General features: G+C 39.0%; 1 protein-coding gene across 6 annotated transcripts in view; it reads right to left on the bottom strand.

The window, feature by feature from the left end:
- Positions 1-27,635, bottom strand: part of DOCK3 (dedicator of cytokinesis 3) — a 336,530-nt gene that overhangs the window by 164,916 nt on the left and 143,979 nt on the right. For all 6 annotated transcript variants that reach the window (XM_084752557.1, XM_084752558.1, XM_084752559.1 and 3 more), the window contains exons 7-9: positions 19,986-20,070; positions 981-1,022; positions 218-372 (exon numbers count right to left, since the gene is read on the bottom strand). In XM_084752557.1, coding sequence (XP_084608683.1) covers positions 218-372; positions 981-1,022; positions 19,986-20,070 — 282 coding nt within the window. The remainder of the gene's footprint in view (positions 1-217; positions 373-980; positions 1,023-19,985; positions 20,071-27,635) is intronic.

Below are 27,635 nucleotides of genomic sequence, written 5' to 3'. Positions count from 1 at the left end.
AATACAACATGGGAGAGTTTGGATGACTTCAAGGGCTACTGGGAACTGGAGCCGAAGTCCCAGCTAATAAGACGAAGTTAGTTTACCTTGTTTTATCTCCTCAATATGTTTACTCTGAAGGCCAGAGTTACCTTTGACCCATCCCATTCCAATAAATATAAGTAATATAAGTATAAATTTAAATATAAACCTCTCCAAAACTTTCCAGGACTCTTACCTGATCTGCTTGCCTTCTCTCATGTCATATAGAGAAAAGAAAACATCGGTATCTTCCCCAATGGTATTATAGGTAAAACTCTTTAGGCTGAAGAAGAAATGATGTGGTACTGGCATCCGGCAGGTTTCCCCGTGGCGTGGGCGCATTGTATCTACCTATTGAGGAAAGTAAAGCATTGTGATTTATATTTTAGTTGCTCATTATATTCATCATTAAGAAATAAAAATAAATTACTAACTCTCATTGTAAGGACAAAAGGAATTATTAAATAGGTAAGATTGAAGATGGTTTCTCTGGCAATATGGACTACTACTGCAGACTTAGATGGAGCTGGGCAAGCATCTCATGTACTAGATTTAAACTGTTAGGTAGTGATAGCTACCATTCTAGATATAATTTTATACTTTCCCAAATGGATTCTCTTCAGTTCCACAGTCTACTTACTTTTAACTGTGCCTAAATAAATATGCAGAGAAGAACGGAGACTGACCAAGCTGCTTAGAGGTCAAAGCTTCTTAGAAGGAAGGTGTAACACTATTAAAGTTTTAGGGAGGCAAATATGAGCTAAAAACAATAATATGCATGCTACGCAAGTGTCATAAAGAAAACCCATATTTTGTATATGTACTAAAAAAACTACAAATGAGGACACCCTGCCCCCAAATGTGAATGGTGTCTGTCATTTCTTGGTGTTTTCATGTGTGTGATCTCTTAAAAGAAAGAGCTGAAGGAAAAAACTGGGAAGTTTAAGGACACCACTTACTTGGGATGTGCTCTGCTGCACACTCTGTCGGCTAGATAAATGCTACGGAAAGAAAGAAATACAGAAGAGTCACTCTATGGTAAAGGAAACTAACTCTTATTAAGCACCCATCTAACTTATTCAGTCTACTATGACTTTTACTGTCATGATCTCACTTAAGTAGGTGTTATTCATACTTGGTAGAGGCAACAGTAAAGGACCGGCTTACTGAAGGTCACACAACAAGAGGTGGTATTATCTGTATTAAAACCCCAAGCCTCTTTATTCCTGAGTAATAGCCAAACCACACATAGGTGGATGCTTGATACTAGATTTCTGATTTGGCAGTATCTTTCACATTGTATAAGTTTCTATGCTGTTGGATACAGTTTCTTCAGCCTTTCCATAATGGGGCCCTTTAACAAAATCTCCTCAACACCTCTCTATGCTGTTCCTTTATCACTGGCTGAAGCTATAAGATGCAGATCACAATTTGAGCTTTATCACATAGACTGTGACCTTCTTTTTGAGAAACTAATTTTAAGTACTTTGAAACAACAGGTATCTAGCAATCCCTAATAACAACTGCTAGACAGTGAAATCAGCATTAATTCTCTGATCAGGTATCAAAAGCTTTTTTATTTTTACTTTTATTTTTGACAGTAAGTGGTAGGAATTTGAAAGGACAGGTGAACAACTACTAATTAAAGGTTGTGTGTGTGCAAATCTAGCATCATAATTCCAGGATTAGAACCTCTGAAAAGCTGAAAAGAATATATGGGAAATAGGAAGGCTGTTGGAAACAGAAATGGTGGCTCTTTAAGTTCTGGCCCCATGTTGGCTCTGTGGCAACATACAGGGTCTGAGACTACAGAGGAGCCCACAAGCTTTAGAATGAGGCTGTAAAGGAAGTGGTCCCCAAGAGGTGGAACCAGTGTATCCAGAATGCAGTGCTGGGGTGAGCATCAGGATCTAGGGTGTTTCTTCTCGGCTTCTAAGTCCTTTTAAAAATTGTAGTCTCTTCACATTTCTAGCTAGGCTTGGCATGCATGTTACAGTTCTCATCCAGAAACATTTCAATCACTTGGCTCAAATCAAACCAAGCAGGAACTGGAACATGATGTAGGTGAGGAGGGTCAGCAACAACCTCACTACTCAGGACCTCTTCCCCCACACATAGGTTGCAAGATTAAAACAAAACAAACAAAAAGCAACCCAAGCTTTCCAGTAGAGATTTTCTTCAACAATAAAACTAAGACAAGAGCTTGTCTCATTATGTGTGTGCATGTGCATGTATATGAATAAGCCAGAAGTCAGGGTTGAATACCTTCAATTGCTCTCCATCTTAATTTTTGAAACAGGGCTCTCAAAGACCTTAAAACTACCAATTGGCTAAGCTTGCTATGCAAGGAATTCCAGGGATCCCCTAGCAAGTTCTTTTGGTGCTCAAATTACATAGTGGGAATCACTCTTATATTATAAGTTAGGGACTTAATTACAGAAGTTTGATTGTGGTTTTGAATCTTGACTCATGTCTACTAGATGGGTATTTTCTTATCTATAAGTTGTATGTAAAAATCTGTGATTAAATCTTCATAGAAGTTTATGTGGATTAACTCAAAATAGTAGCAATCATATTGTAAATGGATTAACTTTTCAGGAAAGTGACCCCGTTGCCCCTGCTGAGGAGTTCCAGCAGCAAAGCTGCTTCAAGTTTTGCCTCTGGGCTCCCCCTACATCTTTCCTTGGGTACCTCCCTTCAGCTCTTCAGCTCCTCTGGGTGCTACCAGATGTGGTCAGTGAAAGGGGTGCTCAGAAAGTCAGGCTGTGCTGTTGCCTCTCTACATTTATGGAGAGCAACATCTCAGGATTCCAGAGCAGCTGAGGCTAAATCTCCAAAGCCCTGGGGCCTGAGATCAGACTCCTCTAGAAACTAAGACGCTGACAGACATATTTGTGAGGCAGGAACTATCAAGGACTTGCTTCCCTGTCTTAGCAGAGTTTTGTCAACTCTGCCTGCATCCAAGCTTGCCCTTTTTTCAGAAGAGGGGCAGAATTCTGTCTGTGGTAGAAACGAGGACATTTTGCCCAGTGGCTTCTTCGCCTCAAATATGTCTGTCAGCTATGTTGGGCTAGAAGGCTGAAGATGATGCTCCAACATTATAGAGAGCTTTGGGTGACTGCTCAGGTAGCAAACTGTCTCTGTCATCTTCTCATTTGGGAAGCTGCTAACCTGTATTCCCTTTATACTCAGGTAATTAATTTTATTCTTTCTCAAGTCTCTGATGGGGTTGAAGACCAGGTAGCTCAGTTTTACAACAAAGCTTAGTTGTTTAGGGGTTAAGATGTTTTTAGGTCTAATACATGTCTTAAATTGATAATTACAAGATATGATAGATATTGATTTACATTCAGAATTTTAGACACACCAAAACAAGAAAGATGCTTTCTTCAAGGCTGCCAAATACAAATAACCAAAACACTAAGAATGTAACATTTATATAGTTCCTGATTGTTTCATAGTTCTTCTTGTTATAGGTAGTTTATTGTACATATGTGTACTATAAATATACATGTAAAAAATAAAAAATATTTATTAAAAAAGAAAAGAAACTAAGAAGGTGAAGCCACAGAGAAAAGCAGCAGCACCCCAGTTAAGGCTGCTGCTGACAGGGAACTCAGTGGGAAGGAGATATTTCCAACTAGAGCTAGTCTGTGAGCTCCAGAGTTATCTCTGTGGCAACAATGTATAAACTAGTCATTTCCCTGAAAGCACCAAGCTTTGTATGGTTTGGTACTGTCAGTCAGGGACCAGGACCAGGAATCTGAGCCCTTAGTATAAGTGCATGGTTTAGTAAGGAAAACTGCTCAGTCTGTGCAAACCTCTTAAGGCATGAGTTAATAGGCCCTCCCCCCACACCTCTCTGTCAGACTGGCGGTTCCAGCCTCTGTCACAACTGTCATCTCCAGGCCTTGGGTGGATTCATGCTATTTTTAGGTGAAAAGTCTGAACAAAACCCCACCAATCCCTAAGCTACCCCAAGCTTGGGACTTGAAATACCACCAGTCCTCACTCTGGAAATCTCTACCCTAGAAAGTTCTGCCCCCCTTTTAAAATTTCTATACAAAAGCTGTATTTGCTCAGTTCCTTGCTGTCCTCTCCTGGGAGGAGAGGCAGCCACTCCTGGATTTGTCCCTCCAATAAATCTCTTTTCAGAGATTTGCTTCCTGGTGTAACTCTCTCACCAGAAGAAGCCATGAAGGAGCAGGGCTGAGGCTCCTGACCTCCTGAGCTCAGCTGGGGATACCCTCCCGTGTGAGTTCCAACTTCTCTCTTGAGAAGGCCTCCTCTCAAAGCTTCCTGGGCTTTCATGCCTTGGGATACCCCTCCCCACCTCAGAGCTGGGATACCTTCTCAGGCTTTTGAATTGTGGGTTTCCTGGATACCTTCCCATATGGGCAGGAAGGCCAAAAGTATCTATCATATTGTACGAGGATAATTGTAATTACAATTAGTATTCTTATTATTCTTAGTTGGTATTATTCTTAAAAGTTGGTATTACTCTTACAGGGGGAAAAGTCATTCATGTTTAAAAGTAAATTCTGTCCAAGAACATCATGACATCACAAACATTTGGTGCCTGGTACTAGTAAACTCTTAATCATTGTTTCTATCCTGCTTTCTTTTTGTGCCTAAAAGTATGTAGCAGAACTCATTTGGTGCTTCTCATAGCTTAGATAAGAATTATTATTGTAATGAATTGATTTCATCCACAAATACTACAATAACTAATTAAAATTAAAGAATTTAAATGTCATAATTATTTATATTATTAGCAACATTAGATAATTACTATTGATTATTAATGTCTACTACTGGAACTGTATATTCCCATGATACATATTAAAGTAATAAAATCAAGTCTCTAAGCTGGGCAAATTATTAATAAAATGTATATTACACAAAGGAAAACATATAAAATTGATTTTAAAACATTTTAAGGGTTGGCTACAGCACTTATCTAGTCTAAACAAGGCTCTGGGCTTGATCTGGGACAGTGAAAAAACAAACTTTACAAACCAACCAGGCTTCAAAAAACTCAAGTTTTCTATGGTTCCCTGATCATATGTCACTATCATATGTTTGCTGGCTTTCAAGACAGGGTTTGTCAATGTAGGCCTGGTTGTCCTGAAACTTGCTTCATAGGCCAGGCTGTTTTCTTTTTTTTTTTTTTTTTAATACATTTTTATTAATTTATACATATTACATCTCAGTTGTTAGCCCATCCCATGTATCCTCCCACTCCTCCCTTCCTCCCACTTCCCCCCTACTCCCCTCCCCTCCCCTAAGTCTGTGTCTGAGGGGGACCTCCTCCCCCTGAATATGCTCATACGGTATCAAGTCTCTCCTTGGTGACCTATTATCTTTCCTCTGAGTGCCACCAGGCATCTCTGTCCAAGGGACATGTTCAAATATGGGGCACCAGAGTTTGTGTGAAAGTTAGATCTCCTTCTCCACTCAACAGTGGAGAATGTCCATCGGCTAGTCCGGGTAGGGGTTCAAGGTTTTTACTGCCTATTTTTTCCTTGGCTGTTGCCACAGTTTGCGGAGGGCCCCAGGGCCCAGACTCGCCTGTAGTTTTCCAGGACCCACTGGGTCCTTCCATTTCCTCTTTCTCCCAGGCTTCTCACACCTAAAGTTTCAATAGGATGTCCTCCCCTCTTACCCACTATTCTGGTAGGTACAGTTTTTCATGGGGACGTACACCTTGGACTAGTGTCTCGATATAAGTGAGTATATACCATTTAGCTCTTTTTGCTTCTGTGTGAACTCACTCATTATGACAATTTCTAGTTCAATCCATTTGTCCACAAATTTTGGAAATTCCTTGTTTTTAATAGCTGAGTAGTATTCCATAGTGTAAATGTACCACAGTTTCTTTATCCATTCTTCTATAGAGGGACACGTAGGTTGTTTCCAAGTTCTGGCTATTATGAATAAGGCAGCTATGAACATGGTTGAGCATATGTCCCTGTTGTGTAGTAGTACATCCTCTGGGTATATTCCAAGGAGTGGAATAGCTGGGTCTTGAGGAAGCCCTATTCCCATTTTTCTGAGAAAGCACCAGATAGCTTTCCAAAGTGGTTGTACTAGTTTGCATTCCCACCAGCAATGCAGGAGTGTTCCTCTTTCTCCACACCCTCGCCAGCATGAGGTGTCAGTTGAGTTATTGATCTTAGCCATTCTGATGGGTGTAAGATGGAATCTCAGTGTCGTTTTGATTTGCATTTCTCTGATGACTAAGGAGGTCGAGCATTTCTTTAAGTGTTTCTCAGCCATTTGATATTCCTCTGTTGAGAATTCTCTGTTTAGCTCTGCGCCCCATTTCTCTATTGGGTTATTTGGTTTGGTGGTGTTTAATTTCTTAAGTTCTTTATATATTTTGGATATTAGACCTTTGTCAGATGAAGAGTCGGTGAAGATCTTTTCCCAGTCTGTAGGCTGTCGCTTTGTTCTCTTGACAGTGTCACCTGCCTTACAGAAGCTTCTCAGCCTCATGAGGTCCCATTTATTAATTGTTGATGTTAAGGCCTGGGCTGTTGGTGTTCTGTTCAGGAAGTTGTCTCCTGTGCCTATGAGTTCCAGACTCTTCCCCACTTTTTCCTCTAATTGGGTTAATGTCTGTGGTTTTAGGTTGAGGTCTTTAATCCACTTGGACTTGAGTTTTGTGCATGGTGACAAATATGGGTCTAATTTCATTTTTCTACATGTAGACATCCAGTTAGACCAGCACCATTTGTTGAAGATGCTGTCGTTTTTCCATTGAATGGATTTGGCTTCTTTGTCGAAAATCAGGTGAGCAAACGTGTGTGGATTCATCTCTGGGTCTTCAGTTCGATTCCATTGATCCACTAGCCTATTGCTGTGCCAGTACCATGCTGTTTTAATTACTGTTGCTCTATAGTACAACTTGAGATCAGGTATGGAGATTCCTCCAGCGGATCTTTTATTGTATAGGATTGATTTTGCTATTCTGGGCTTTTTGTTTCTCCATATGAAGTTGAGAATTGTTCTTTCAATATCTTCAAAATATTTAGTAGGTATTCTGATAGGGATTGCATTGAATCTGTAAATTGCTTTTGGTAAGATGGCCATTTTTACTATGTTGATTCTTCCAATCCACGAACAAGGTAGATCCCGCCATCTTCTGATGTCATTTTCAATCTCTTTCTTCAGAGGTTTAAAGTTTTTTTCAAATAAATCCTTCACTTGCTTGGTTAGGGTTATTCCTAGATATTTTATATTGCTTGTGGCTATCGTGAAGGGAGTAATTTTTCTAATTTCTTCCTCTGCCTGTTTGTCATTTGTATATAGGAAAGCTACTGACTTTTTTGAGTTTATTTTGTATCCTGCCAATTTGCTGAAGGTGTTTATCAGCTGTAGGAGTTCTCTGGTGGAATTTTGGGGGTCACTTATATACACTATCATATCATCTGCAAATAGGGATAATTTTACTTCTTCCTTTCCCATTTGGATCCCCTTGATCTCCTTTTGATGTCTTATTGCTCTGGCTAGAACTTCAAGAACTATATTAAAGAGATATGAGGAAAGTGGGCAGCCTTGTCTGGTCCCTGATTTTAGAGGGATTTCCTTGAGTATCTCTCCATTTAATTTAATGTTGGCTATTGGTTTGCTGTATATAGCCTTTATTGTGTTTAGAAAAGTGCCTTGTATTCCCGATCTCTCCAGAACTTTAAACATAAATGGGTGTTGGATTTTGTCAAATGCTTTTTCTGCATCTAAAGAGATGATCATATGGTTTTTCTCTTTCAGTTTGTTTATATGGTGGATTACATTGATGGATTTCCGTATGTTAAACCATCCCTGCATTTCTGGAATGAAGCCTACCTGGTCATGGTGAATGATGTCTTTGATATGCTGTTGTATTCGCTTTGCGAGTATTTTGTTGAGTATTTTTGCATCAATGTTCATAAGAGAAATTGGTCTGAAATTCTCTTTTTTTGTTGGGTCTTTGTGGGGTTTAGGTATCAATGTGACTGTGGCCTCATAGAAGGAGTTTGGTAATATTCCGTCCATTTCTATCTTTTGGAATAGCTTGAATAGTATCGGTATTAGCTCCTCTTTGAAGGACTGGTAGAATTCTGCGCTGAAACCATCTGGCCCTGGGCTTTTTTTGGTTGGAAGACTATCAATGGTTGCTTCTATTTCTATAGGCGAAATAGGGCTATTTAATTTTTTTATCTGGTCTTGGTTCAATTTTGGTAAATGGAATCGGTCGAGAAATTTGTCCATTTCCCTTAAATTTTCAAATTTTGTGGCATAAATGTCTTTGAAATAGGTCCTTATGATTCTTTGTATTTCTTCAGTGTCTGTTGTTATGTCTCCCTTTTCATTTCTGATTTTGTTAATTTGGATAGCTTTTCTTTGTCTTTTAGTTAGATTGGCTAACGGTTTGTCTATCTTGTTAATTTTCTCAAAGAACCAGCTCTTGGTTTTGTTGATTCTTTGGATTGTTCTCTTTGTTTCTAATTTATTGATTTCAGCCCTGAGTTTGATTATTTCCAGGCGTCTACTCCTCTTGGGTGTTTCTGCTTCTTTTTTTTCTAGGGCTTCCAGATGTGTTGTTAGGTTGTTTATGTGGGATGATTCCATTTTCTTTTTAAAGGCACTTAGTGCTATGAATTTTCCTCTTAGCACTGCTTTCAATGTGTCCCACAAATTTGGGTATGTTGTTCCATCATTTTCATTGAATTTCAGGAAGTCTTTTATTTCTTCCCTTATTTCTTCCGTGACCCATGTGTCATTAAGTAGAAAGTTGTTTAGTTTCCACGTGTTGGTATGCTTTTTGTTATTTCTATTGTTGTTGAAGTCCAGCCTTAGACCATGGTGATCTGATAAGATACAAGGTATTATTTCAATCTTCTTGTATCTGTTGAGGTTTGCTTCGTGACCAACTATGTGATCAATTTTAGAGAACGTTCCATGGGGTGCTGAGAAAAAGGTATACTCCTTTGCGTTTGGGTGGAAAGTTCTGTAGATATCTGTTAGATCCATTTGATTCATGACATTGGTTAATGAGGTTATTTCCCAGCTTAGTTTTGAAATCAAAGTCCTATCCTTGAGTGAAAGTGGGGTGTTGAAGTCTCCCACTATTAATGTGTGGGTATCGATGAATGGGGCAAGCTTTGTTAATAACTCTTTTACAAATGTCGGAGCCCTTGTATTCGGAGCATAGATGTTCAAAATCGTGATGTCTTCCTGGTTGACTTTACCTTTGACAAGTATGAAGTGACTGACCATCCTTGTCTCTTTTGACTAATTTTGGTTGAAAGTCTATTTTATTAGATATTAGAATAGCTACCCCAGCTTGTTTCTTGTGACCATTTGCTTGGAATATTTTTCCCCAACCTTTTACTCTGAGGCAATGTCTGTCCTTGTGGTTGAGATGTGTTTCTTGAATGCAGAAGAATGTTGGGTCGTGTTTATGCATCCACTCTGTTAGTCTGTGTCTTTTTATTGGAGAGTTGAGACCATTAATGTTGAGAGATATTAATGACCAGTGATTGGTAAGTCCCTTCATTTTTGGTATTTGTAACAATCGAGTTTTTGTGAGGTTGTGATTTTGCAATGGTGTAGTTATTTATTTCTTATGTATTTTTGGTTGTAGTTTGACCAGTTGGGGTGGAGTTTTCCTTCTAGTAACTTCTGTAAAGCCGGATTTGTTGCTAGGTACTGTGTGAATTTGTTTTTGTCATGGAATATCTTGTCTTCACCTCCAATGGTTATTGATAATTTTGCTGGATATAGTAGTCTTGCCTGGTATCTGTGTTCTCTTAGCGTTTGCAGAACCTCTGTCCAGGCCCTTCTGGCTTTCATGGTCTCTGCTGAGAAGTCAGGAGTGATTCTGATAGGTTTGCCTTCATATGTTACTCGTCCTTTTTCTCTTGCCGCTTTTAATATTTTTTCCCTGTTCTGTATATTTTGTGTTGTTATTATTATGTGGCGGGAAGATTTTCTTTTTGGGTCTATTCTATTTGGTGTTCTGTAGGCCTCTTGTATGTTCGTATGCATCTCCTTCTTCAAATTGGGGAAATTTTCTTCTATTATTCGGTTAAAGATATTTTCTGGGCTGTGGAGTCGGTTGCCTTCTCTTTCCTCTATCCCTATTATTCTCAAGTTTCGTCTTTTCATGTTGTCTTTTATTTCATGAACGCTTTGTGTCAGGAACTTTTCAGATTTAGCATTATCCTGGATGATTGTTTCCAATTGTGCGATTGTATCTTCAAGTCCTGATATTCGTTCTTCCATTTCTTGCAATCTGTTAGATAAGGCCACCTCTGAGATGTTTGCTTTCTTTTCTGATGCTTCTCGATCACGTTTTTCTTCCGTGCGTTCTTTTATGATATCTTCCATTTTTATCTTCAGGTCTTGAACTGTTTTAATAATTTCCTTCATCTGGTTATTTGTGTTTTTCTGAAATTCTTCAAATGCCTCTTTATATGACTCTTTTAAGTCATCAGCCCTCTTGTTTGCTTCCTCCTGCATTTGTTTACAAAATTTATTTGTTTCTTCCAATATCATCTTACCTACTAAGGATTTGAAGTGGTTTTCATGTATATCCATTGCTGTTGGGTTCTCCAGGTTGTTTTCATTAGGATTGCTGGGATCTGGAGATGCCATCCTGTTTTGGTTTTTGTTAGCATTCTTTCGTTGTCCCCTTGTCATTTTGGTGACTCTAATGTTGGGAGGTGGTTTGTAGTGACCTTCCCTGTTTGGGAGTGGATAGTTGATGTCTGGTTATAGGTAGGGTGCCCTTACCTGTGGGGAACAGGGAGTACTTCCCTGGACCAGGCTGGTGATTCAGATTCTACTCCTGTAGATTTTTCTCAACACCTTAGGCTCCAGGCTGAGTCATGCGAAGTAGGTTTCTGTTTGGGCCTTTTCCCCTTACTGCTGTATCTCAAGTCAGCAGTATTGGGATCTAGAGTAAGGTCAGCACACAAGCTCTCTGGTTGTGTAGGTTGATCCCAGCTGTCTGTCTTTCCTGTTGCTTTGTAGCCAAGACCTCAGGTGGATCAGATCTTCTGGGTTGTAGCTGTCTTTTAGCTCTGCCTCTACACTCTGTAGGAGCGTCCAGCCTTTCCCATGAATTTGGGAGTTCTTGCTGGGTCTGCAGGAGCTGACACAGCTAGGATCTGCCTGTTGGAGATTACAGGATCTGTGCCTGTAACCATACGGTTTCAGGCCACTGGCAGTGTCTGAGGAGGTAGCAGTTTCCACGCCCCTGTATGCCAGGCCACTCCCAGCTTGCTATAAATTAGCAGTTATACCCTGCACGCATGAGCCACAGCTCCCTATATTGTGGGATACAGCTAGGGAGAGCCCAGTCAGAGCCAGCAGATCGTCCCGTGGCTGGCGACATAAGCCGCTTAGACCGCTCCCAGACGCTTTAAGGCAGCAGTTATTCCCTGCCGGCAAGGCCCACAGCTCCGGATAACGTGGGCGGTCCTAAGGAGGGCGCGCAAGAATGCCCCCTGCTAGGTCTGTTGTTCGGGGGAAAGCCCAGTCAGAGCCAGCAGCTTGTCCCCTCGGCTGGCGACAAATCTCCTGTATTTTCCCTTTCTGCTAGAGAAAGGTAGAGTCCGTCGCCTTAGGGCAGCAGTTATTCCCTGCCAGTAAGACCCACGGCTCCCGATAACCTGGGTAGATCTGTCGCGGGCCCACAGAGATGGACCCAGTTAGTTCAGTTGTTTGGGGATTGCTGGCAGCCGGGCCACGCAGCTGGCGCCAAAGGCGGTTCAGACCGCTGGCATGAATCTCCTGCCGGAGTACTGCCAGTTCCCTTTAGGGCAGTAGTTAGTCCCTGCAAGCGTGACCCTCGGCTCCCTATACCGTGGGCGGACCCACTGGGGTATGGGAGCAGACCACGCCGGTTCCTAACTGCCCCAGCTTGCAGGGTCAATCCTTTGTGTCTGGCTTCAGCTTGAGCGCAGGACGCGGACGCGGTCCGTGAGATATACGCCAGTTCTAGTTGTTTTTGGTGAGACTCGCCACCTGTGTTTCCACCCGGGTTAGGCAGGAGCCCTCCGCAGTTTGGCGTGGTGTGGATGTAGAGGATCAATGGTAGTTTCACCCTATTCGCTGAGACTCCTCAGGCTTGGGGCTCCGGATAATCTCCTCCCCAAATGGCGAATTTGGGTTTTTTGTGCTGGCTACAGCTTGATTGTGGATTCCTTTTCAGAGTTTGGGGAGTGCGTTTAGCCCTCGGGGCTGTCGCTTGTCCCGGGGTTGGACCCCCTGGTGGTCTGCGGAGTTTGGGGCCCCACTCACCTACAGTTCTCAAAATCCAGTAGTCTGTGGTTCCATTCAAGTCCCTGGTCTCCTCGGAGAAGATCAGCTATGGTGCCTACTGGTCGACGCCATCTTGGAATCCGCCAGGCTGTTTTCGAACTCGGAGATCTACCTTTCTCTTTTGCTTGCTCTTGGGACCACATGGACGTTCAGGGGCTGTGCAGAACTGGTCCTGCTCCTCATTGGCAGTGGCACTCTGCAAATCTAGCCCCACCTCTCACTGGCAGCAGCACTCAGGAGAGCAGGCCCTGTGCCTCAACCAGCCATTACAGTGGAATCAGCCATAGCGGCAAAAGTGTGGGTGATCCAGCCCCAAGAGCGTGAGTGTGGGGAAACCTGACCCCACCAGTAGTCTATTGTGGGGTAGTATGGGGGAAGAGGTGATGTCCCCAACTCTCACCAACTACAGCACGCAGGAAAGTGGGTCCTGCACCTCACCTGGTGGTGGGGGTGCAGGAGAGCCAGACCCAAGTGGGAGAGCTGGCCCCACCACTGCCCTGAGGTCCGTGGGTGTGGGTGATGTTTCCCCCAACACATTGGTACCTGAACCAGTCAGAAGACTTAGCCCTGGGGTCATGAGAGCGGGTGAGCTGGTCTTGATGGCAAAGGCACAGGTGAGTTATCCCCAGGCGTGTGAAAGCAGGAGAGCTGTCGCAGCTCCTCACAAGCTGCAGCACTTGGGAGAACAAGCCTTGACTGGGGAGCACAGTAGAGCCAGCTCTGGAGGTGTGGGCATGAGAGCAGGAGAGCTGACTTTGCCTCCTGCCAATGGCAGAATTGGGTGGCCTAGCTGAAGCAGTACTGGAAAACTCAACCTGGTGGTGAGGGTAAGGCAGAGCCAGTGCCTGACCAGCTCAGTTTCCACCCGGGCCCAGATCCAGGGCACTGAGTTGGCCCAAAATCTATATCATCTGTGAACAGTTAAGACATGTGAAAGGGCCAATCCTGTTGATCCAAAGTTACAGGATCTCTATGACAGGGCAACAACAGAATAACCGGGAGGAGTTTCGATGAGGATCCAATATTGATGCTGTCACAGAAGCCAAAGAACCCGAACCAGATCAATGACTCATTGCAATAAACATTTGCAAGTGAAGATTTGTGGATAGAGGGATACACTATGGGACACACTATGACATACTACAATTTTCATGATGAAATGTTTTATATGCTTTTTGTTGTTGCTGTTGTTTGCTTGTGTTTTTTAATTGGGGGGGGAGAAGCAGCAAGGGCGAAGGGTGGGTGTGAGGGCATAGGAAGATGAGCAGGTCTGGTGTGCATGGTATGAAACTCACAAAGAATAAAGTTTTTAAAAATGAAGGAATGCATAGACTACACTACTACTTCTGTCAATTTTCCTCCAATACAGATGTTTTCAGTCCTTTAAAATCCCTAGTCCATTTAGTCTATCAGATCTACCAATATGAAAACAAAACTATATATCATTGAACATAGTATTAAGCTATACACATTGGGGACTGTGTTAAGAATTATGAATCTGGGCTTGAAAAATGGCTCAGAGCTTAAGAGCACTGACTGCTCTTCCAGAGGTCCTGAGTTCAATTCCCAGCAACCACACGGTGGCTCACAACCATCTATAATGTTATCTGATGGCCTCTTCTGGCCTGCAGATATACATGTAGACCACTGTATAAATAATAAATAAATAAATCTGTAAAAAAGAATTGTGAATTTTAATAATATAAATGTATATGTAAAAAAATATTTTTTAAAAAATTGCAAAAAAAAAAAGAATTGTGAACCTTACAAGAAAATGTAGGATCAATCGATAAATAGTAGTCAAATGATTAATTCAAAAAATGAGAGAACATTTATACACTAAATACTAATTACAATTTTAAAATAAGGGCTTTATTTTGAAATATATTAATTAGTATAAAAGGCAATAGAATAACAGAATTCCAAATTAAAACAATATTGGGTAAAAAGGGTAAGAACAAAGCAAGGGTTACAATGTATTGAGTGACATGCCAGAGGCTGTCACAATTTGCCTACTCTGTAATTTCCACCTGTATCCATTTCATAAACATCAACACAAATTCCTTGTTGTTGGTCTTTAAAAATGCTTTAACAACTTCTACACAATTGGCTTTCTGTTGCTAACAATGGGTTTATACTTGTTGATGAAAGATGAAAAAGATATACAAGGGCTTTCTTCAAATAGTAAAAAAAATATAAACTGTGTATTTACAGAATTTCATTAATAATTATTGTCCAACACTTGCAACTGGGGCTTGATTTTTTTCTAATGAAAAAGACAATGCACTAAATACAACATAAGTTATATTTAGAAAGGTGCTTTTTAAAGAAAACATTTAACAAAGAGTACTAAAATTAGAAAGTTTCATGCCTAGATTTTATAATCTCTAACTTTATTTAAATTTTAATATAAAGACTTTTTGGACCTCATTGATAACTTAATTATTTATTTTTTATAAAATATTTGGGTTTTTATTTTATTAGTTATTATTTATGTATATAGGTGTTTTGCCTATATATACGTGTTAGTACCATGTGTGTGCCTGGTACCTGTGGCCAGAAAATGGTGCTAAATCCCCCAGGGCTGATGTTACAGATATTTGTTAGTTGCCATGTGGGTGCTGGGAACCAAACCCAGAAAAAAGTATCCAATACACATTTTTCCAGCTCTCCAAAAGATTTATTTCTTGATTGAGGGGTGGGGTTGAGAGACAGAGAGACTGTGTGTACATGTGTGTATGTAGGCCAGGAGAGGGCATCAGATCATCTGTGACTGGACTTACAGGCAGTTGTATGCTGCCCGACAAGGGTACTGAGAACAGAACTTGGCACTTCTGCAAGAGCATAAAGTATGTCTGCTTATACACACCAGGCCCAAAATATTCACATTTCTGTATATTAGCTAACATAAAACCCCTAAGAGGTGAATTTGTAAATTCTCAACCAGTTTTTCTTCATTATAGCTAATACTTTTCTGTTGGCTTGTTTATTTCTATTTTTAAGACAGTCTCACTATGTATTCTCTGGCTCTCATGTAGATCACGCTGACCTTCAACTCACAGAGCTCCATTTGTCTCTGCCTCCCAAGTGCTGGGGTTAAAGGTTTGCACCATTGTCCTCAGCTTATTGTATAGCTGATTCTCTCAATGTCAAAGACAAATATACAATATAGGAGAAAAATAGAATAGAAAGTAAAAGGCTTGAATTTAAGCTTTTAGGATACATTAGTATTTTGACAAAAAAACTAAGTAAAGTATATATTTTAAAAGCTAAATGTCTTTAATGGTTTGCAATAAAAATTATTAGTTTTCCCCCATCTGTCCTGCTCCACAGAGATAAGCAGTGTTAACTCCTTTTTTTTCCTCTAGAACTTATTAAATACTTCTAAATGCTATATTTATACTGTTCTCTCTTTACCAACTTTTATAGTTATCTAATGGCTTTTTATCATGGCAGCTTAAGATTTAAGCTCTTGTTTACATCTTCCTTTCATCTGTCTTCCTCTCAAAACTTTTGGCTGAAACTGCTCATAATATTATATCCTAAACATTGTTTATTGCTAAATAAGTCAATACATGTTAATTATTTCTTTTGTTTTATATTTTTATCATGGGTATAATTATTTTTCTTTATAGTCATTCTTTGTTATACAAAAATTTATTCTAGATCTTCACAGATATCAAAACCTGTAAGATGGATACAAGCCTACACACATTCTGCTTTTTAAATCATCTCCCAATTGCTTAAAATATCAGATATAATGTGAATGTTACATAATAAGAAGCTATACCACCATGTTTAGAAATAGCTCCTAGCTTGGGTTTTTACGGACTAGACACAAGCTAGCATTATCTGAGAAGAGGAAACTACAGTTGAGTAAATGCTTCTAGAAGACTGGCCTGCAGGCAAGCCTATGGAACATCTTCTTAATTAGTGATTGATGTGAGAAGGACCATCCCATTGTGAGTGGTGCTATCCCTGGTTGTGTTTCAAACAGGCATAACTTTTTCCTGAATATTTTCTTTTAGAAATTAGTAAAATCCTCAGATTTGGAACCTACAGACAAGAGAGTACCAATTATACGAGGTCTTTCCTTATGCCCTCCAGTAGCTCTATAAAATACCTTTTAATTGAATGATCTAGAAAACAAAGGCCATCAAATATCCAGTTTTTCTTCTGCAGACAACCTTCCTGGTTGCTTTCTGCTCATCTAATGTGGACCAGTTCTCAATAGTTATTCTCTTAGATCCGTTTACAAATGTTACCTCGGGACTTCACTAGACTGATCATAACAATTCTTTGCCCATTTCATTTGGGGCCAGGTTCCATTTGCAGGGCACATAATATCTTTGGGCTCCTCCTTTCCCTCCTTCCTCGACCCCTTGTCTACTCTTTCATTTTGATGGAACAATTTATTCTTCAATACTATCTTTTAAAGGGCCACTTACACACACACACACACACACACACGCTCCTTTGTGTCTTGCTTTTCCTTCTGGAAGTCCATTAATCTCGTTATATTGAGATTAAATCTCTCATTTTTGTAGCTTTTCTCTCCTACTTTTATCCTCTTAAGATTTCTTTTTATTATTTTAAAATATGCCTAGGCCTAGGCATCTACATAAAGAAAGATGTATGTGAGTGAAGGTGACTATAGAGGCCAGAGGCATCAAATCTCTGGGGACTAGAGTTACAGACCATTAGGAGCCACCTTGGTGGGCGCTAGAAACAAAAGTTAAATCCTCTAGAGGAGCAGTAAGTGCTCTTAACTACTGAGCCATAATCTATCACATCCTTTTTCATCTTATTTTGATGTTCTGTTTTCAAAATAATGCCCTCTTCTATTATAATTATTATTGCTATATATATGTACAGCATATATATCTGTATCCCTATTGGGTCTAGTTACTGGTGCCCATATGTACTTGAGCACAGAGATAACCTCTTGGGCATGGGCAACATATTAGAGGGCTCAGTTCTCACTTCCTCAATGGCCATCAATCACCTGTAGCTCCTAAACGAGGGGTAGAACTTTGAGTTCTTTACTCAACCATGCTGGAATGTTGACTTTTATGGTCTTGTAGGTTTGTACAAGTAACCATAGCTGTTGAAAGCTCATAGAGCAACATCCTTGTCATGTTGAAAAGACACCATTTCAAAGTGGCTCTCCCTGTTCTCTGACTCTTACAATCTTTTCACACCATTACCCACAATAATCCCTGGGCCCTGGGCATAGGAGTTGTGTTTTGCTATTCGTGTCCCATTTGAGGATGGGCCAGGGAGATTTTCTTTTCCTTCTATACCATATTTATTCTAATGATCTTGCGTTTCTGTTTTGTTTTGTGTTTGGTTTTTGGGGGGACATGGTTTCTCTGTGTAGCCTTGGCTGTCCTGGAACTCACTTTGTAGACCAGGCTGGCCTCCAACTCATAGAGATCCACCTGCCTCTGCCTCCTGAGTGCTGAGACTAAAGATGTGTGCCACCACACCTGGCTTGGTTTAGATTTTTTGAAGTTGTGTAGAACACAATACTCTTTTTGTACTTGCTTCTCCTTTCTCTTTGTAGAAAACAATAAACTGTTTCCTCCTGCCTGAATCTTCTACACATTATTTGCTATGTTCTCTAACTTTTATGTGGAATTTTGGTTTGTTGGTTCATGCATGGCTATCTAAAAATGTTATGTGGGATCTATCATCACACTGAGTTTCACTACAGAAAGTTTTGAAAAAGAAAGTAATCCTCTTGTCCAGCTTAAATACAGATATTTTTTCTGATGACTCTAAATTGTTGTAACTAAGCTGTAATTCTGAATCACAGACTTTAAATACCTTTTTTTTTTTTAAGCTTAGAAGACACACTAAACTTGAAGCAAAGTATCTGGTATTCTTGGCTCCCTACTGCTTTCCTCAAAATCTGATTCTTCTATGTAGTTCCTCGTTGTACTTTTGTCATCACAGGAGCCATTGTTCCCCAATCTATCGCGTTCCTGTACAGATGCACACCATTTCAGTCTGGCTCTAGTGCCAATGTACATTCAATATCTAACAATTTCTTACCACTTCCACCGTCCTGGCTCTAGCCTAAAGAACCGAAATTAAGATATCTTATTTAAAAGACTTCGTTGTGGTTTTATTTTATGATCTGAAGAACTTACCACGTCACTATCATGTTCTATCAAACCTCTGGAGAGAATTTAATTTGGGACCTTCAAAGCTCTTTACAGTTCAGCTCCTGATTCACTCATTCTTAGCCAAAATTAACAAATGCCTCACATTTTTCTGGAACCATAATTTTCTTAGGTTTTGTGCCATTTTGGAAGTCCTCTCCTTACCTTTCAAGTCCCTGGAATACTAATCAGTGACTCTAATAATATCAACATGAACCTTACTTATGCTGTGTAGCAATGCAATAGCAACTTTGTGATCTATCCACGAGACTACAGCTTCTAGCATAGGTTCATGATTGCAGGCACTGGGAATACTCTCCACTAATCAGTACTATGTTCCTGAAAAGTATTTCACTTTTCTTAAAGGTTTCTAAAACTTTCAGTTTTCATCATATATTCTCAATCACTATAAACTCTTCAAAGTGAAGTGGCTTAGTCTGAATTTCTTACCTTACATTTCTACTGTATTTTACATCACAATGTTGCTTTTTGAAATCTATCATACAGCATTTAAAATATAGTTGTGGTTATCAACCAACTCAGTAGATTTTTTAAATTAAAATGGTTACTTTGACCTATTGACCATTTACTTTATGCTCAAAATATTATACATACTTAGTTACAATGTCATATTCCTATAATTATCATATGTTTTAGGTATTATACAGCAATACACAGTGTATTGCTAAAAGTGGTTAAATATGGTTAACTATGCCACACAACTACTGAATAATATGACCGGGTTTAAAGCTTATCCTTTTTATTGATTATCCTTACTTTAGTCTGAGTTTACAATTCAATCTGATAACTACAAAAAACCACATTAATTAGAGTTCAATTTAATAATATATTAGATAATAATATAAAAATAGTAATTTAAATATTTTATAATAACTAACATATATCTAGAATCTATCAGATATTTATAGGGTTTGTCATCCACAATGTTTAACCTGAGAATGGAAACCCTTGTATGTTAAAGAACTTTAGTTCCCTCCATTTTCTAATTGCTTTTAGCCCATGTATAAGCATTCTGAGTATAGTGGTTGAGAGCAGGACTCTGAATATGCTTCTTAACAATAGCATGTATCTAGAAAGATCAGGTATATTATTTCCAGATTCAATCACCTTTTTTCCCAATCACTATTTCAACTAACAACTAGTTCTTTGCAACTTTAACCATCTTTTCATTATAAAAGGCAAGATGGGGTATATAATGTTATTAACTACAGAAAGTGGCAGAAAAGCCAGCAGAGAAGAATTAACAGAGAATTGACCCCTAAAAAGTACAGTGAGCTTAACATCTCTGCTTTCTATTTCCATTTAGAAAGTGTGACATCAGAGTAAGACTACGGAGACAGAAGCAAAAGGTCAGTTTTTTAAAATGTTGCTTTAAAACATAACCATAATCTACAACATTATCATGGAAAACAAAGGAGAAAAACGAGGGGTGAAGAAACAATTCATCCCTTATTAAGATCTTACCATTTTATAGAGATCCGAGACACTAATCTGGTCTGAATCCACTACTTCAAAGTCCTTCCGAGGTACCAAGTCCAGGCCCAAATGCCTAATAAAGAGAAAGACCACTCTCAGAATTGCAAGTCCTCAGATTACTCATCTCTCTAATGAACTGGAAACTACACCTGTCATGATTTTGTAGACAGAGCTTCGGTCACTGCCCTAGAAGGGACATGCCTTTATCTAGTAACATCTACTTGTGTTCAGTTTGGGGAAAGTAAACGAAACAAAGGATTTTAAGACATAATTCTAGTCACCAAGCAGTTCCACTAGTAATTATAAAAAGCCTTTGCTCAGCATGTTTATAACAGCACTTTATTTCATTAAGACTACTTTTTGTTAGGCAAATAATAAGCCATTTTTATTTCTCTATTTCTCCCACCATACCAATATGTTCACAGTTCAATTATACATTATTTTCATTAAAAAAAATCAATACATAAAAATCATGTCTCAGCACTTAGCATGGTAGTGAACACCTTTAACCTCGGCATTCAAAAGCAGAGGCAGGTAGACCTCTGTGAATTCAAGGCTAGTCTGGGCCACAAAACAACAGCCAGGACTAAATATACAGTGAGACTCTGTCTCAACAAAACAAAACAAAAAATCTACATGTCCTAAAAATGTGTTTTAGTTGCTTATTGTTTCCAATCTAATATTAATATTGGTAAGCCCTGAACACACATAAGCTGCAATGTCCTTAACATTAGACAGAGGGACAGGGAATACTACCATTCAAGCAAGATAATTCAGAAGATATAGTATAATTTTGGACAGAAAAAAAGAAATGATGATAATTTTCAGTTGATTATGTGTTAGCATTAAACAGTGGAAAGAACTCCAGACACAATTTATAGTCAATATATGTTAGTCCCCATCTCACAGTCTAAGATACTAGCTCTAAACCTGAATATCAATGAGGTTAGAGGGTTGTGGACCTATGAATTAAATTGTGACACTAGACTGGAGAAGATCATATTTTTTTCTAAAGAAAAATATCAGATTTTCAAAGATGGTTCTGCGATCACTTGACTTCAAATAAGGTTATGAATTACTATGACTGACAAAAGTATTCCACGTGACTTTTAGAAAACAACAACCACCACCCTACTTCAACTAAGCTATGAATTTTTCATAATATGTTGGCAAAATTAATTCTGTAAGTTCTTTCAGTACACAAACTCCTACTCGTTTAAAATAAAGTGAGTTGCGCATCCAAAATGTAGGTTTATTTTAATTATAGTTTATAGCTTTGTGCTAGGTATTTTTGTTTCTTTGTTTTTGTTTTTTGTCAATTTGACACAAGCTAGAATGATTTGGGAAGAATGACTTCAATTTAGAAAATGCTTCCATCAAATTGGCCTGTGAACTGGTGTGTTGGACATTTTCTTGATTAAAATTGATGTGGGAGAGCCTATCCATTGAGGGTAGTACCACTCCTGGGCACGTCTCATCATGGGTTTTATAGGAAAGCAGGCTAAGAAAGGCATGAAAGCAAGCCAGGAGGAAATAAACAATTTGCTCCTCAAGTTGCTTTTGGTATTGTGGTATTTACTACGGCATCAGAAAACAAAGAAGAAGCCTGTTTACAGCAAAGTATCTGATCTTAAAGTATCACATTACAAGATGATGATAGCCCAAGGGGCATGTCCCATGAAAGTCTTCACTTATCAGGAAAGTGGAATAGAGGGGAGGACATCCTATTGGGACTCTCAGTGAGAGAAGCATGGAAGAATGGGGAAATAGATGGATCCAGAGGGTCCTAGAAACCTATAAGAAGAACATCATGATGGATGGATCGGGGCCCAAGGGGGTCTGCTCAAACTATTGCACTAACTAAGGATAATACAATAGTAAACATTGAACCCCTACTCTGATCTTCCCAATGGACAGGACATTCTCCACAGTTATGTGGAGAGCGGGGACTGACTCTGACATGAACTCTGGTGCTCCATATATGACCACCTCCCCTTGGTGGGGAGGCCTGGTGGCACTCAAAGAAAGAATAAGCAGGTTACCAAGATGAGACTTGATAGCCTATGACCATATAGTGGGGTAGGAGGTCCCCCTCGGTCATAGACCTAGGGGAGGGGAATAGTGTGAAAGCAGGAGGGAGGAAAGAATGGGAAAATACAAGTGATGGGATAACAATTGAGTTGTAATCTGAATAAATTAATAAAATTTTAAAACACAAGATGATGATAAGATAAAAATGGAGAATAAAAACTATATGAGGGCTGAGCATGGTGCTGCATGCCTATAATTCCAGCACTCAGGCAGCCAGAGGCAGGCAGATCTCTAGGAGTCCAAGGCCAGACTGTTCTATAAAGCCAGTTCAGGATACCCACAGCTACACAGAGAAACCTTGTCTCAAAAAACCAAAAACCAACCAAGCAACCAAACAAAAAACTTACATGAGGAAGACAGAAGCCAGCATAGTAAAAGCAAGCATTAACTGTAAAACCACTATTATAATTAAGAATGAAAAGAACCATATCGGTGTTTATGTTAGAAAACTCTAATTATAAATTATCGTTTAAAATATGTTCCAAGTCTTTATAAGCCATGCTGTTTAAATTTTTCTAAACAAAAGACACATACACAAAAGCGGATTGTGTATAAATCCTAGTACTCACTGAGGCAAAGAGATAATGAGTTGTAGGCCAGCCACACAATAAGATCTGTATCCATGGAGGAGAGGGGCAGAGAACATATGGAAGGGGTGGGAGGGAACAAAACATTTCACACGTATCCTTTAACTGCTGGAAGTTCAGAATTGTACAGCTGTCTCTTGATGTCCAAGAGGGGTTAGACTGGGAGCCCTCAAGAATACTAAAATCCAAGGGTGATCAAGCTTCTTATATAAAACAACACACAATTTATATATAATCCATACAATTTTCTTGTATACTTTGTCATTTTTACATTATTTGTAATATGCTATAATGTAGATGCTATATAAATAGTGTTATATTACATTGTTTAGGAAATAATAAAAACATATAATTTAAGAAAAATATTTTCTATTTATGGCCAGATTAACCTATAAATATGGAACCTGACATACATGTAATAACCTAAGTATAAAAATTAAGTAACAAAAAAGGAAACTAAGAAAATAGCCCAATGAAAATCAGATGTTTTAGGTACAAGAACTTAAATTCTCATTGGTATCTAAGTAAGTGTGGCAGGAAGTGAACGTAAATATCCTCTGTGCAACACATGTAATGGCGGGCCTGGCACCTTAGCTTGCTTGTCCACTCAGCTACACAACCATACACTGTCCCACCCAATCTACACAGAAAATTTCTGAAGTTCTTGTTCTTTTTGTCATAACACTATTAGACACAAGGAATATACCAGCTTTGTGACAAGCACATGTTATTCATCAGCCTTACTCCTCAAGGTCAATGCTTGCCTGTTCCTAGAAGTAGCCAGAATGAAGTGCCTTTTCAGTTCATCAATTTCATTATCTTGGGAAATAGAGAATAATTAAAAAGTTATCTAGTAAAAATGAAAAACTGGATTACATGTGCTATGACCATTTTTAAAAATAAAACATTTATTTCACCTTTAATTACGTGTATGCATGTGTTATTTGTGTGGGAGGGAAGTGCATGTTAGGGCAGTTGCCTGAAGAGGCCAAAAGAGGGCATCAGATCCCCTGGAGCTGGAGTTACAGATAGTTGTGAGTTATTTGGCATGGCTGCTGGGGACCAAATTCGGGTCTTCTGCACTAGCAAAATGCATTTTGATTGTTGATGCTCCTCTCTCACCCTATTATGGCCATTTTCAACTCAGGAAGAAAAATTTGCAAAAGTTAAACTAGTAACTATTCTCATTTGAAGAAAGTAGAGTTACTGAGTGAGGAAATGTAATTAATACATGTTTCCTACAAATCTCATCCTGGAAGAAGAAGTTTTTGGCCATTTTTTCCAGTAAACTACTTCGAAGACTGTGAACATGCCGCCATTCAAAGGGAGGCAGCAGTATAGCAGCAGTACAGCAGAATAACACGAAGGCCTTCAATGTCTCATCATGTTTGTACCTTACTTTTCCCAGTAACATTGCCTGATACGCTCTCCTTACTACTTTGAGTAAACACTCACCACTGTCTGGAATCGTGGACAGCTACTATTATAACTACTCTTACTACGTGTAACATCACCAACCCTTCCAGTTTTCTATTTTGGTGCCACCCCCCACTTCCAGCAGTTCTAAGAATTGAATTAAAGGCTTTTTGCATAAGCTAGGTAACTGTTCCACCACTGAGACTCCTCTTACCTTTTTTTTTTTCTTGTTTTTTTGAGACAGGGTTTCTCTGTGTAGCCTTGGCTGTCCTAAACTCACTTTGTAGACCAGGCTGGCCTCACATTCACAGAGATCCGCCTGCTTCTGCCTGCCTGAGGGCTGGCATGCATGTGCCACTGCACCTGGCTCTTTTCTTCCTTTTTGAGTAGAGTTATTAAGTTTGGGCTGACCTTGACCCCTAGCTGTCGTGTAGTAACTTTTTATCTTCCTGCTTCACTCTCCCAAGTAGTCAGAGTTATAGGCCTGCACCTATACAGCTAGACACATTTTAAGGAAAATGAAGGTTTAGAGAGATTAAAAGTACCTCTTAGGGAAGAGAGCTGAGTTTTCCTCAAGTTTGGCCTATTTTGCTTTGAACCTATAGCATTTCCATTATAATCATTAGCTGTATAGTGACATCTGTCTAAGTACTAATGGCTATAAACAACTACATTTATAATAGTTTAGTTCTGATAGTTTGAGGGATAATTAAATTCTATGTCAGTACTTCAATCTAGAAAGAAACACCAAATGGTTAATGAGTAACCACTAGCCACGGTAAGAGTTCCTTTTTATACCCTTTTTATACAAAAGTACATTTTTGTACTAACTATCAAGGGCAGGCATTGTACTAACTAAAAAAATATAATGATAGGAGAAAGAAGAAAGGGAAGAGAAAAGAAGAGAGAAATGAAAGAAAGATGGAGGGGGAATAGTGGGAGAAACAGAGAGACTGATTGGTTTAAAAGTCAAACTTCAAGCGTTTTTTTGTTTGTTTGTTTGTTTTGTTTTGTTTTGTTTTGACCACACATAGTCAAAATTCTTAAACAGAACAAGAACTGCTGCTGAGGACACTCCCTCAACCACCACAAGTAGCTAAGAAGTCATTGGGTACTTCTGCTGGGTTCTTATGTCCTAAGAGAAAAAAACGACCATGTCTTAAACAGGAATCCTAGCTTAAAATCTGAGGAGAAAATCATCAACTGACACCTTTTGCATATTTATGAACCAAACTACTGCTTGTGATACTTACTCTAACCACAATTACCTAGAAAAAGGACATAAACTAAGTCAGGAAAGAAATATGGAGAAGTTGTTATAGATAAATATCTGATAGTGGAGGTATAAAAGGGGGAAAGAGAAATTATAAAGAGAAAGTGAGATTAAGAAAGAATAAAAGTTAAGGAGTAATAATATATTGCTACTTGAGAATTGTGTCTCATTTTCTATTATAGGCATTTAATGGTATACATTTTCCCGCCTTAATTACCACTTACAAACTTGATATACTATGTTTTCGTTTGATAAATAACATTTTCTGAAATTAAAAAAAAAAAAAAAAAGAACAAAAGGCTAGGCAGAGTGGCAGGCATACACAGCCTAACACCCAGGATGCTGAGGTAGAATAATTACAAACTCAAGGTCAGGCTAAGTTACATAGACAGACTCTGTCTGAAACAAACACAAAAAAAAGAACTAGAAGTATAAATTTATAAATAATACATTTAAAAGTTATGACTTTACAATAAAAATGCCAATTTCACTTTTATAACAGTGTATAGCGTCATAATTCCAAATCAACAAAAGTTTTAAAAATACTTGCATATTATTCAAATCTAAACTTTCTTTCTACAGAATGTGACATATAAAGTCCTACAATCTCTTTGAGTGCATGCCATTACAGCACACATAGGGTGATCATGACATTCTAGTTGTTCATAAGCAGTGTGGTTAAACAGGATTGCCTCCTGCCTTTGGAAGCTGTCCTGGTACCTTCTGCATCATGAAAGCAAGTAAACTCTTTGCAAGAGACAGAGACCACTACAGAAAACCACGAACAATCAAAACGCAGAATTGTAGAGCCCAGTGTCAATGGATAAATCTACCAAAAAAAAAAAAAAAAAAGTCCCACACTTAAGGTTTAGGGAACACTGCAGTGAGGGGTTAGAAAGATTCTAAGAGCTGGAGGATCAGGAAGTTTGCTGTGAGACTTATTTTCTAGTGGTGTCAGAAGCTACACCCATAAACTATCACCAACATGACCGACAAACCATGAGTTGAGCAAGGCAACAACAACAGAAATGCTAAAGACGATGGGAGAAAGACCACAAGGCCCAACTCTACAGAAAGAACTACAGATAACTAAAGACTGCTCAAGAGCGGGAGGAAGTCTTCTCCAGGGAAGAGCACAGCAATGAAAATATACATACAAGTAACATGATACAGACTGAACAGGTTGTATTAAGGATTATATATATATGCATATTAATATACATATATACATGCAACAACAATTAATGAAAAAAGAGGTCATGAATTTAAAAGAGAGCAAGCAGGGATATATGGGAAGGTTTGAGGAGAGGAAAGAAAGGGGGAAATTGTATATTATAATTGTAAAAAATAAAAGCAATAAATTTTTTAAAAATAAAAATATTTCCCTCTGAGTATTTTTATAAGGCAACAATCAGATTATCTATGTCAATTCTGGATTGCTACAATTTTAATTTACCTATTTTATATTTCCTATAGTGATAACATTAAAGACTTAGGGAAAAGTCTCTATAGAAGATATTAATTAATAGTTGGGTGTAGTGGTGCACGCCTTTAATCCCAGCACTTGGGAGACAGAGGCAGGCGGATCTCTGTGAGTTCTAGGCCAGCCTGGTCTACAGAGTGAGCTCCAGGACAGCCACGGCTACACAAAGAAACCCTGTCTTGAAAAGACCAATAATAATAATTAATTAATTGAAATTTATTTCTAGGTACATTATTTTTGGACTCCTTACACCAAATATAATTATTGGACTTATTCTATATAGGCTACTTTAGGACAGAGAATGAATAGTTCACTTGAACACAACTTTGAATTATATCCTTCCTGTACCATTGTTCCTAAAAATATAAAAATACAATACTGCTGGGCATGTTGACATATGCCTTTAATTCCAGCACTCGGGAGCCAGAGGCAGGTGGTCTCAAAGCCTACATAGCAAGCTCCAGGCCACCCAGCACTATCTAGTGAGACCATGTCTTAAAAAAGAAATAAGAAGTTAGGCATTTATTTTAAAATTTAAGATGGGGAGGGAAGGAAAGAAGGAGAGGCAATACTTGGAGAAAAACAAAACAAAAGCCAAATAGCATCTAAACTACAAATACTGGTGACAAGTAGCTGAATTTTATTTCTTACAGTAGGTACAGTCTTCTAAAAGTATGGGTTTTAGGATCCACCCTAGGCATAAACGCCGACTCCAGCACTCACTCCATGACGGAACACTAGAAGATCTTGGTGGCAGTTCTCTCATTAGGTAAGACAAAGCTTTTGCC

The sequence above is a fragment of the Acomys minous genome (genome assembly GCF_964271855.1).
Source record: "Acomys minous genome assembly, chromosome: 13".
NCBI lineage: Eukaryota > Metazoa > Chordata > Mammalia > Rodentia > Muridae > Acomys > Acomys minous.
The sequence above is the reverse complement of the archived record's forward strand: the minus strand, read 5'-3'. Positions and strand labels throughout refer to the sequence as shown.